The 11,598-nt window shown below is 64.0% G+C and overlaps 1 protein-coding gene across 13 annotated transcripts; it reads right to left on the reverse strand.

Annotated features, from left to right (window-relative positions):
• Positions 1 to 1,889: 1,889 nt before the first annotated feature.
• PLD4 (phospholipase D family member 4) lies at positions 1,890 to 8,873 on the reverse strand. Of its 13 annotated transcripts, none has more exons than XM_086365038.1 (10): positions 8,751 to 8,873; positions 6,345 to 6,544; positions 5,553 to 5,736; positions 5,249 to 5,369; positions 4,919 to 5,046; positions 3,895 to 4,095; positions 3,115 to 3,254; positions 2,839 to 3,004; positions 2,668 to 2,764; positions 1,890 to 2,355 (listed from the first exon to the last, which is right to left on the reverse strand). In XM_086365038.1, exons 1-10 carry the CDS (start codon positions 8,775 to 8,777, stop codon positions 2,153 to 2,155), a joined length of 1,467 nt encoding a protein of 488 aa, XP_086221164.1. In that variant the 5' UTR covers positions 8,778 to 8,873; the 3' UTR covers positions 1,890 to 2,152. The 13 variants fall into 13 exon arrangements, with proteins under 13 accessions (XP_086221164.1, XP_086221167.1, XP_086221171.1 ...); XM_086365041.1 differs by having other exon boundaries at positions 5,039 to 5,130; XM_086365045.1 differs by having other exon boundaries at positions 2,668 to 2,760; positions 6,345 to 6,550.
• Positions 8,874 to 11,598: the final 2,725 nt, after the last annotated feature.

Here is an 11,598-nt window from a genome sequence, read left to right on the forward strand (position 1 = left end):
AAGGCCCCAGCCTGGAGGCTTCGCTGGGTCCTCGGCGGCCACAGCGGCCTGGCTCAGGGCTCCCTGCACCACGGTGGCCGTCCCTGCCAGCCGCCCATGGGAGCAGACTCAGAACAAGGTCAGGGAGCATCCTACAGCCCTTCAGAGTCACAACTCCTCCCCGTGGCCTTCAGGCGCCCTTTCTGGGCCTGTGGGGGTGCCGCGCTCCATGGGGGGACCTGGAGCCTGGCCCCCTCCCTGCTGCCCGGGGAAGGTTCCTGGAGCCACCTCCTTCTGCTCGGAGAGGGGTAGCTGCTCTCAGCACTGAGGGCGGGGCAGGGACGCTGGGGGCCTCTGGGCCCAGAGGGCAGCCCACTCCCCTCCCCCGCCCTCTCTCCCGAGGGAAGTCGCATCTCCCGTGGGGGCCGGCGGGGAAGGGGCCCCCAGTCAGGGATGTGGGGCCCTCTGGAAGCTGGAGGGGGGTGCTCAGTGGGGACTCGGTCCTTCAGTCCAGGAGGTTACAGGAGCCTCTCTTGGCCCCGGGAGAGAAAACGGGGAGTCCAGCCCCCCGGGAACACCATAGTGGGGGGCAGCCTGGCTCGTGGGCTCCACGCCTCTCTGCACACAGAGTCACGTCTGACTTACTGGGGCCGTGGTGCTGGAGGCTCTGGGGAGCCCTCAGCCACATCCCACGAGGCCCCTGTCTCATCCCCAGATAAAACCTGGGAAGGAGCCTCCTCCCAAACTCACGGAGCTGCCGGTGGCAGTCAGTTCCTTGCTGGCTGGGTGGCCCGGGGCCCCGTTCCTCGCCAGCTGGAGGCTGCTCTTGGGGCCCTGCCTCGGGCTTGGCTGACGGACAGCTCACAGCACCTTCCTGCGTCCTGCAGCGGGGGTTGGCCCCCGGCTAGAGCTGTGAGCCACCCGTGCCACTAACTGCCTGTTCACCCCACCTGTCCCAAGTGAGGTGGCTGGTGCCCCCCATCCAGGCAGCGGACCCGTCCACACAAGGGCCTGGGTCCAGGGTCCTCAGGGGCAGGCTCTGTCCCCCACACCCCAGAAGGAGCCCCCAGGCCTCTCGAGCCTCATCACGCTGGGTCTCCCGGGGGGCGGAGGGATTCTGCTTTGGAGCAGGCCTCTGCGGCTGGCCACCAGACCTACCACATGTGGGGCAGGCCTTGCCCTGGCTATGGGCCCTCACCATCTCCCCATCACGGCCTGGACTGTGGCCAAGCGGCCGGGGGAGCAGAGCGGTCTGGGATTCTGCTGCTCCTGGGGCACAGCTGGGGTGGGGCGGTGGGGGGTGGGCACCAGGGGCAGCAGCTCACGCACAGACCAGCTCCTGGACCCGCTGGATGCCTGGGAGGCCCGCATGGAGCCGTGGCATCCTCTCCTGACCCCCATGGGTCTGGCGGGGTTTGGGGACCATCCTGGCAGGCAAGGATGCTCACGTCCTAGCTGTCTGACAGCTGCCCCGCTGGCTCTCTCTGAGATCGTGAGGACTCAGGGCCCAGGGGTGGTGGCTCAGGGTGGACCTGGTGTCCACTCGATGGCTCCCTCAGCTGCCAGGGTCTCTTGGACATTGAACCAGCCCACAGCTCTAGCCTCAGGCAGTCTGGGGCCCTCTGCCTGGGCAGGTGGGCTCTGAAGCCAAGGTCAGAAACCAGGAGATGGTGAACTGGGCTGAGACAGGCCTCTGAACCCCTCTCTTTGCTGAACCCATCCCCTGATCTGTCCCTGGGTTCCTGTGGGCCCAGGACTGGACACCAATGAGTCAGGGGCTCCCCCAGTAGGTGCCTGGCCTCGCCTCGGTGTGGCCTCATAGACACAGGCCCCTCGCAGGTATATCGAGGCTGAGCAGAAGCGGGCGCGGCCCCGCAGCCGACGCACACAGAGACACAGAGGCACACGCGTTTTCTAGAGGCCCCACTTGTGGACAGGAATGGCGGCTCCGTGGGAGTCAGGGAGGGGCATCCCGGACAGCTCCCTGGAGCAGGCGGGGGTTCAAAGGGCTAGATTTGGAGAGCAAGTGGTTTGTGTCCGCCCTGAGGTGGACAGTCCCGCCCCTGACCAGGGCTTGTGCGAGTGAAGCTGCTTGGAGTCCAGGCTGGGGGCCAGGTGAGGCAAGGAGGCCCCACCCCGCTGCCAGGACCCCGCTGCCAGGAAGGGCCGAACCTCAGCCCTGCCAAACACAGTCCTGGCCCTGGGCCTGTCCATCCAGGCCCACGGCGTAGCGGGAGCTCCAGTCTCGCTCGAAGAGCTGCCGCAGCTGCTCCTGCACGGTGCTCACCCCCAGCTGGGCGCCAGAGGCCCTCTGGCTGACCACCAGGCCCACACCTGAGGTGCTGCTGAAGTAATCTTCTGACCAGTTGGACGTGCCTGCGGGCAGCGGGCACAGGAGGCTGGGGATGGGGCCGCACGGGTCCCTCTGCTGCCCCACCCAGCCCGGTGGGCCCTGTGGCCACTGGAGGGGTCCCACCCCTGCCCGCCCACAAACTCAGGGCTCAGTGAGCTCTGTGCGGGGATTCCCCACCTGCCCTGTGGGGCCAGCTGACCATAGGGCTGGCTGCCTCCATGGAGAGCCCTGAGCCCTCCTGCACGCAGGCCCCCTGCCTGGGGGACACGAGCTTCGTGCAGACTGGGGTGGCCTCGCGTGGAGCCCTGGAGGACGCAGGCTGCCGCCCGACTCACCTATGTAGGCCGCCTTCTCCGTGACCATGAACTTGCTGTGGTTCACCCTGCTGAAGGGGATGTTGGAGTGGTTCCCCACGGGCACGATGAAGACTTTCTTGGGAGAACAGAGAGGGTGTGTCGGGGGGCAGACAGGCCGCTGCCCAGCCCGGCCCAGGGACGCATTCTTACCACGTCCATGGACACGTTGGCCGCTGGGTTGCTGAGTGCCTGCAGGGACCGCAGGAAGGGGAACATCCTGGGGTCCGTGTTGAGCCAGCAGCTGACCAGCAGGCGCACGCGCACCCCCCTGCTGAAGGCCGCCACCCGCAGCGCCGTGTCCAGCACTGGCCAGTAGCTGGGGGAGGGGCATGGCAGGTCAGGGTCCTCGGGCCGGCGGAGCCCTGCCAGCCTGCCCCGACAGGGTCCCTACAGGCGAGAAGACAGGACAGCCCCCAGCCGGCCCACCTGGCGGGGTGTCTGAAGCGTGTGGTGGGAAAGTACTCCATCACCGAGGCGTAGAGGAACTCCCGGGCAGCCCCCATGACCGCTAGCAGCGCATCCAGGTCGCGGGTGCGGCCGTGGGGGCAGAGAGCAGGCGGCGACGCCTGTGGGGCCGGGTGGAGGCAGGTCCCTAAGGGGCCTGGTTCTGAGCCGCTTGGTTACTGGCCCGAGACCCCACCACACACCCACCCTCCAGCCCCGGGAACTGGGAATAAGGCAGGAGGCGCAGCCCGCAGGGGTGGGGCCCTGGGCTGGCCTGACCCTCGAGGAAGCTCCCTGGGGGGCTCAGCCGGACTCCCACATCGGGACACGTGTCCCTCCTCTGAGGCCAGGTCTCCACTGCAACCGAGCACTGGGGTAGCTGCCCGTACCCCAGGGAGGTTCCTGGCTGGTAGCTGTGGCCGCCTGCCCCCCAGTTCCCTCCCCTCTGCAGTGGAGGGACACCATCACTGGTGCTCTGGTCCTACCCGCCCCCGCTACCCTTCCTGCTCCCTGAGTCAGACCCCACCCAGCGATGTGCGTGGAGGTTCCCAGGGCCACAGAGCGTCCCCCACCACCCAGGCCGCCTGTCTCCTGTGGATGATGACGGCAGGGTCCTCTGCCGGGGTCACCCTGGGGACCACAGCCGCGGACCTCGCAGGTGCCGTGGTCTGCAGGGCAGGCCCGGGTGGGCGAGACTTCTGGTGGGTGTGGCCGGGCAGAGAGCAGGGGCTCAGAAGGGCCTCAGGGCCTGTCCACTCTTACCGAGAAGTAGACAGTGGTGGGCACCCCGTCAAAGTGATCCCGGAGCGGCTGGAAGCGGTTGATGTGAGAGGAGAAGTTCTGAGGCCAGGGCTTGGGGAGGACAGCCCTGGGTGTCCCCAGCACCCAGTAGGTCTGGAAGGTCTTCTCCAGGTCCTGGGCCAGGCGGCTGCAGTTGTAGATGACGGCACCGAGCTCCTTCACCTGTGGGCATCCGGCAGTGCTGCAGGGGCGGGGGGCCCTGTGTGGGGCTGGGTGGACCCCCCCAGCCGGGCCAAGGCTGCCCGGCAGGCGCACACCCCCACTGGGCAGCCAGTCTGCAGCAGCATCATGGAATCCACGTGTACAGGGGAGCTACAGGTAGGGAGCCCAGTGGGTCCTTGCTCTTCTTACACATTATGATCCAAGGCCAATACGTGTTCATTGCCAGAAAACAATAGAAAGCATCAGCGCCCAAAGAGAGACAGCTCGTTCTTCACTGCTAATCGACAACCGCTGCTGATGGCTGACGGCTAAAGCGCTGCTTCTCCTGAAAGGGTTCCTGCTTTGTCTGCGTGGCCCCTTGGACAAGGTGACCTGACCGTGTTTCCAGGCGGGTAAGCGACCTTCTACAGCAGTGCCTTTAGAGTCCTGTAACCCTCCAGTACTCTTGCCTGGAAAACCCCATGGATGGAGGAGCCTGGTGGGCTGCAATCCATGGGGTCTCTGAGGGTCGGATACAACTGAGCGACTTCACTTTCACTTTTCACTTTCATGCATTGGAGAAGGAAATGGCAACCCACTCCAGTGTTCTTGCCTGGAGAATCCCAGGGACGGGGGAGCCTGGTGGGCTTCCGTCTATGGGGTCGCACAGAGTCGGACAGGACTGAAGCGACTTAGCAGCAGCAACCAGCCTCCGGGTGTTTCTACCACAGGGGCGTTACAGACCTGCCTCCATCCCCCGGGATGACTGCCCACACGGGGACGTCAGGGGTGCCAGGGCGGACGAGCTCCAGGGGGCCTCCCCTCCTGGGGCTCGGGGACTCACCTGTGTCAGGGACCTCCAGTCCATGTTGGCACTGCCCACGTAGATGTGCCGCCCATCCACCACCCAGAACTTGGAGTGCAAAACGCCGCCAGTGAGCTTTCCCATGGGCACGTGTCTCACCTGGGCGCCTGACAAGGGGGCAGAGCGGTGGGTGAGCCCGCGTCGTGCTGAGCCCAGTTCCTTCCTCCTCATGGACGGTGTCCTCACCCCCACTTTACAGGTGGGAGAAGGAGGCGTTGGTCGGCCCGGGGTTCCCCCAGGCTCCCAGCCCCTCCCCAGGCAGCCCCAGAGCTCTCGCTGGCCCCCGGGCCCAGGATGGCAGGCTCCCACCTCGGCTTTCCAGGACCTGCAGGTCAGTGGAGTTCTTGGCCGGAGTTGGGGTGCTGGTGGCCACGGCCAGGGACACGTTTCTGTCCAGCAGCTGCTGCAGCTTTTGCAGGAGGGCCTCGCCCTGTTAGAGCAGGCCAGGGTGAGAGAGAGACCACCCTATCCCACAAGGAGGGGCCCAGATCTCCCCCGAGGCGGCCCCAACTGCCCACAGCTCGGTCAGACAGACGGGCAGCCTGCTGGCCTTGCTGTGTGCCTGGCCCTGGCACAGCCCGCGGGCTCCGAGTCAGGGGCGAGGGCCACACACCAGCTGGGAAGACGAGTCGTTGACCCCGATGTCGGGCCCCGTGAGGGACCAGTAGAAGGAGGCCACGTGGACGCTCTCTCGGGCGGCGTCCAGCAGCTGCATCCAGGCCTGGGCCAGGGGCTGGGCGGCCGGGCTGCCTGCTACAGATCGCAGGTCCTGGGGGATGCTCTCCACGAGGACGAGCCTGCACAGGGGGTGCCGGGTGTGAGCATAAGAGCAGCCGGCCAGCCTCGCATCACCTGCTCCATCCCAGTCAGCAAGCGGGAGGCAGAGCCCAGGCCGGATGGGGCAGGGCAGGCCTGACACCAGGAGTGCCCGGGGGGGCCTGCCCGAGTCAGGGGTTGGTGCCAGTCCCCACCCCCACCCAAGCCCAGCGTGCTCCCCTCAGAGCTGTTGGGTCTGGGCTCCTGTGGGTGTGGAGGCCCTTGGAGTCACCAACACTGACCCAGAAGGGCTCGGTCAGGGGGTGTGCTGTGTGGTTCTGAGGTTCCAGGACCCTGGGACGGCCGGGAGGGGTGGGGCCTGTGGCCCTACCCCAGGCGGGAGGGATGCGACGGCCACCCAGTCCCGGGTGACAGCCTGTGTGTCCTGCCAAGAGCACTCCTCATCCCGCCCTGACGACCCCCTGCCTCCAGCCCACCCTCCCGGAACCTGCCTCTTCCCAGAGGAGGGGAAGAAGGACAGTGCTTGTCCCTCTGGGGAGACCCAGGCTGGGAAGGCAGGGGCGTCTGGGGCAGAGCCTCCCGGGCTTGCCCGCCCGCCGCTGCCCCGCGGAGCCCACGGCTTGCTCACCGGCAGGAGTCCTTTTGCTGATGCCGCCGCCGGGCCTCCCGTCCTCGAGGATCCCAGTCCACACGGGAGCCAAGGCCCCCAGGCCTGGCGGGCCCTTCCTCAGGGCAGCCCTGGCTCCAGGTGGAAGGGGAGGACCTCAGCCCCAGGAGGCAGGTGAGGGTCACGGCGCCCAGGCACAGCAGCACGAGCGTCCCCCGCACCTGCAGCTGGAGGAAGACACCACCCGGGTCCCGGGGGCCGCACTCTCCTGAGACAGACCACCCCTGCCGCCAGGAGGGGCTGGCCAGGGCAGGCCTGAGGCCACGGCCTGGGGGCTGGACGTGTTCCCAGGTCCTCCAGACAGGTGCCAGCAGCCCCTGGGCGGGGAGTCCTGGCCCCTCGTGGCTCCTTCTGCCCCTGCCGCTCTGTCCCGGGGGTCCTGTGTGGCAGCTCAGCCCCTCCTGCGGGCCCCCACTCTCGCAGTGCTGACTGCCCTCTTCCGCGGGCCGCAGGGCAGTGTGGAGCTGGGCCACGCCGGGGCCACCCGTGTGCTCAGCAGAGGTCTCAGCCCCTGGGCGGGGTGACCGGCATCACCCGCAGCTCTGGGCCTGGGCGTGGTGACCCCACACTCCCGGGCAGCTGGGCAGCGGGGAGGCCACCTCGTGGGGACCCTGCAGACCCTGTTCCTGGCCCAGGTGACCCTCACCCTGGCCTGGCCTGAAGGGATTGAGTCCATCACCCAGCACTGGCGCGTGTGTGCGTGTGCGTGTGCATCCTGTGTGCATGTGCATCCGTGTGTGTGTCTGTGTGTGCGTGTGCGTGTCTGTGTGCCCGTGCGTGTCTGTGTGCCCGTGCGTCCTGTGTGTGCCCAGGGCATGTATGGCCTGCTGGTTTCCCTCTCGGCGCCCCCCAGTGCGGTGTGGGCGTCTGAATCTCAGTTCCTCGTTTCAACCGCAGCAAGTCTGCCGCCATTTCTGCTTTCAGGCTGGGTCCTCTCGATGCTGGTTCATAAATAGCTGCTTCGCTTCCTGGGCTGGGCCCCCCATCCTGGCCCTGTGCTGGCCCCTCCTGGGAGCCGGGCAGTGACCCTGGTCCTGGCTGGGGGCCTGGCACAGAGAGAGGGTTGTTCTTCTGGGGGCTGGGGGCTGGGGGCTGAGTCAGGACCCCTTGATGCTGGCGGGGGTCTCTCTCTGCCCCAGAACTCTGCAGCCAGCTGGGGACGGAGGTCTTATCCCCTCAGAGTGGTCCCTCTCACAAGGAGCTGGAAGCCAGGCAGCCTGGATCCAGTTGGAGTTGTCCCCCTCCCCAGAGCAGTCTCAAATGCCACCCCAAGCGGGATGCTCCCCAGCTCTGAGCTGAGGCTGCCCTCCCTCGAGTGCGGGGCGGGGTCCATGCACAGAGATGTGGTCCCCCCAACCCCACTCCCCGGCGCCCACCACCAACCAACTTCTGAGGCTTCTGTGAGGGGCAGGTGCAGCCCTCCCTCCTGGCCTTGATGGCGAGTGGCCAGTGCCACCTGGGGCCTGGGGCTGGGGTCACGCTGCCCGCCTGTGAGCACAGCTCAGCTGGGCACTGGGGCCCAGGGAGCCAGGCTGTCGCACAGGCCCCGGGTTCTGGGGATGTCCTCCTGCAGGGCCCCCAGCCAGCCTCCATGGGGGAGGGGCAGCCATGGGAGCTGGGCCTGGGGGCGGGGGGCCCTGGAATTAGAGAAGGGGCTCAGAGCCCGAGGCCTGGCACCCCTCCCCACCAGGAGCCCCTACACCCTGAAGAAGGGAGCTCGGGGGTCTGCCACTCCCCTCCCTGCCCCAGGGGGGCTTCCCAGACCCTTCACTGATGCTCAGGAGAGGCGATCAGGGTGCAGCCCTGTGCGGGTTCCCGGGCCAGGCTCACAAGAAGGTGGGAGTGCCCTGCCCCCGCAGCCCCACCCAGGGGCCACCCAGCGGAGATGACTGCCAGGCCACCTACCCCCTTGTGAACTACAAGGGCCTGGGGAGGCCTGCCGTCCAGGGGGCTCTGGGCAGCTCGACCCTGAGGACCCCATGTGTCCAGGGGTGGGACTGGCTGTTGGGAGAGGGTGACCCACCAGCACTGGCATCTCAAGGCTGTGTTGGGCTGGGAGACCACCGGGGGGCAGCTCCGTGCTACCCCCGCCCTGTGCTGGGCAGATCCCAGCTGAAAGGGTGGGACTTGCCACCCTGCAGGGCCTGGGGTGCAGCTGCCCACCCCAGGCTGAGCTCGCTGGGAGAGCCCAGGCCCTGTGGTCCTGGCTGCACACACCACTGGAGGGATGGATGATGACCCGCAGGCCGCACTGGAGCTTCGTGACCCTCTGGGCCCAGGGCTGCTGGCAGCAGGGGAGAGGTGGACTAAAGCCCCCTTCTCAGGGCCGTCGGTCCGGCCCTCCCATCTGACCTCGCTGGCTCTTACCTCCAAGGGTCCCGCCTTGGCGTTCATCTTGGCTTCGCCACAGACGCAGGCCGTCAGCTTGCAGGCCGTTACCGCGATCACCTCCCACCTGCCTCCTCTCTGCAGCCTGCTGCTTCCCCTTCTGGCCACTTCCTCTTCATCCTCCGTACCTCCCTCTGCGCCCTTGACAGACATCTGGAGCCGGGTGAGCCAGCTGGAGGGTGGGGCTGAGAACTTTCACAGCCAGAGAAGATCCCTCCCCAACCCCTACCCCCAAGTCACAGGCCTGTGCATCCGAGCTAGGTTTGGTGCAGACCTTGTGGTGCTAGTGTTTCGCCTGCTAATGCCGGAGACTTAAGAGACGTGGGTTTGATCCCTGGGTCGGGAAGATCTCCTGGAGAAAGGAATGGCAGCTCACGCCAGTATTCTTGCCTGGAGAATGCCATGGACAGAGGAGTCTGGCAGGCTACAGCCCATGCGTTGCACAGATTTGGGCATGACTGAAGTGACTTAGTATGCACGCGTGCATCGAGACTCAAAGAACCAGGTCTTGAGCAACATTGTTTATTTCCCCATAATACTGGCAGCCTAGGGATGGTATTGGCTCTGCAGCCATTGGGAACCAGGCCCCTCCAACTCTCAGTTCCCAATCCCTAGGCTTACCTGGCAGCCTCATGGCCACATAATGACTGCTGGAGCTCAGTCACTGCCTCCTGTTCCTAGCAGAGCAGGATATAAGGGCAGACATCCGGGAAGACGTCCTGAAAATCTCACAGGGCACTTCCACTCACGTCTCATGATTCAGAACTTAGTCACATGGCTGCATGTAGCTGCAAGGGAGTCTGGGAAATGGAGGCAGCTGGGACCTCCATCCTGGAGAATGCAGGCTGGCCGCTCCCTGGGCTGTCTGAAAGTCAGGCTGGCTATAGTTTGCTCAGCCCGGGTTCCCAGCGCAGGCCTCTGCCTCCCTAGCCCCACCCCTTCTCCCATCTGCCTGGGACTCTCTGAGGACAGGACCCTTTCCCATTCCTTCATTCAAAGTCCTCTTTGGATGAGGTCTGGGTGTGTGCCCAGGCCCTGCCTGCGAGACCCCAGCAGGACAGGGCTGCAGGGGCCCTGTCCAGGGTGCTGACCTTTGGGTGACCATGGACAGGGTATTGGTTCCCAGGCAGAGTCCTGGGGCCGGCGTGAGTGTGCTGAGAGGTAAAAGGGGAAGATGCCACTGGCTACCCCCAGACCCCTGTGCTTTCTTCTAGACACCCTGTCAGTTCAGCCTGGGGGTCTGCCCTCCTCTCCAGACCACAGCCGAGGTGGCCTCTGCTCCTGGGTAGAGTCACTGGACACCTGAGTCTACTAGCCCGTTTTCCTTCATTAACATCTTCACTTTCCAAGACGGTGCTGGGCATTTTCAGAAGAGTTTCCCAGTGTGCTCCATGGGTTTTGCATCTGGAGACACAGAGCAGCGTCAAGCGTGGCTGCAGCTTGCAGGCCCCTGACGACGGAGCGTGCTTGCCCGTCACGGGGTCTCCTCCTCTGTGAAGCCCTGTTTGTATTTTTGCTGTTTTTAGTGAAGATTTGCTGATTTTTTTCTCATAGGTTTGAAGGGCTTGCTGTATTTTCCAAGTCATCAGTTTTATGAGTGTAGCAGCATCTTCTCTTACTCTGCTGCTCCATTAGACTTGTTCTCTGCAGAAAGTCTCAGACACGCTGACTGGATGGGAGAGCGTGACGAGCAGCCGTTACATGCAGCTTAGGCTCCACAACTGCCGACACGCACCACTTCTGCTTCAAGAAGGAGTCTTCGTTTTATTTACTTATTTGTTTTATTTTTTACTTGAGGCTGTGCAGGGTCTTTCTCCAGCTGCTGCAAGTGGGCCCCTCGCATTGCAGCGCATGGCTCCTCCTCACGGTGGCCTGTCTTCTTCTGGACCAGGGGCTCTAAGGTGCGCGGCTTCGGCAGTTGCAGCTCCAGGCTCTGGAGCACAGTCTCAGGAGTTGTGGCACACGGGTGAGTTGCTCCATGGCATGTGGGATCCTCCCATGGATCAAACCCATGTCTCCTGCATTGGCAGGCAGTTTCTTTACCACTGAGCCACCAAGGAAGCCCCCAGAAAGGAATTTTAAATTAAAGAGGAATTATACAACACAGGGACTATGGCCAAATTTTTATAAAAACAACAAATGGAGTATAACCACTAAATGTTGTGAATCACTCTGTTGTTCACCTGCAACTTATATAATGAAGTGAAAGTCACTCAGTTGAGTCTGACTCTTTGCGACCTCATGGACTGTACAGTCCACGGAATTCTCCAGGCCAGAATGCTGGAGTGGGGAGCCTTTCCCTTCTCCAGGGTATCTTCCCAACCCAGGGATCAAACCCAGGTCTCCCGCGTTGCAGGCAGATTCTTTACCAGCTGAGCCATCAGGGAAGCCCACAACTTATATAATATTGTGTTATAAATCAACTATACTTCAATAAAAATAAATAAAATAAATGAACAGAGGACATGGGGAACATTTCACTTCCGAATACTTCAGTGTGCCTTTCCAAATAAACAAATTTCCTACAGGATGACTCCTAACGAAATCAACGATTCCTTAACTTTATCAGTTTAGTGGTTCATTCTTGTCTTCATCCATCCTAGCTGCTGTAACAGACTGAGGGGCTTATACAGGTCTGGGGGCTGAAAGCCCAGCATCAAGACACCGGCCCATTTGGTGTCTGGTTCTGGCTACTTCGTGCTGCGTGGCTGGACCTTCTCACTGTCTTCCTCCTTCCTGGTGGGAGGGGCCAGGGAGCTCCCTGGGGTTTCTTTGTGAGGGCACTAATCCCATTCCCGGGGGCTCCAGCCTCATGACCTAATCACCG

This window comes from Bos grunniens, chromosome 21 (genome assembly GCF_055505025.1).
Source record: "Bos grunniens cultivar Pamir isolate PY7600 chromosome 21, Bosgru_T2T1.0, whole genome shotgun sequence".
Classification (NCBI taxonomy): Eukaryota; Metazoa; Chordata; class Mammalia; order Artiodactyla; family Bovidae; genus Bos; species Bos grunniens.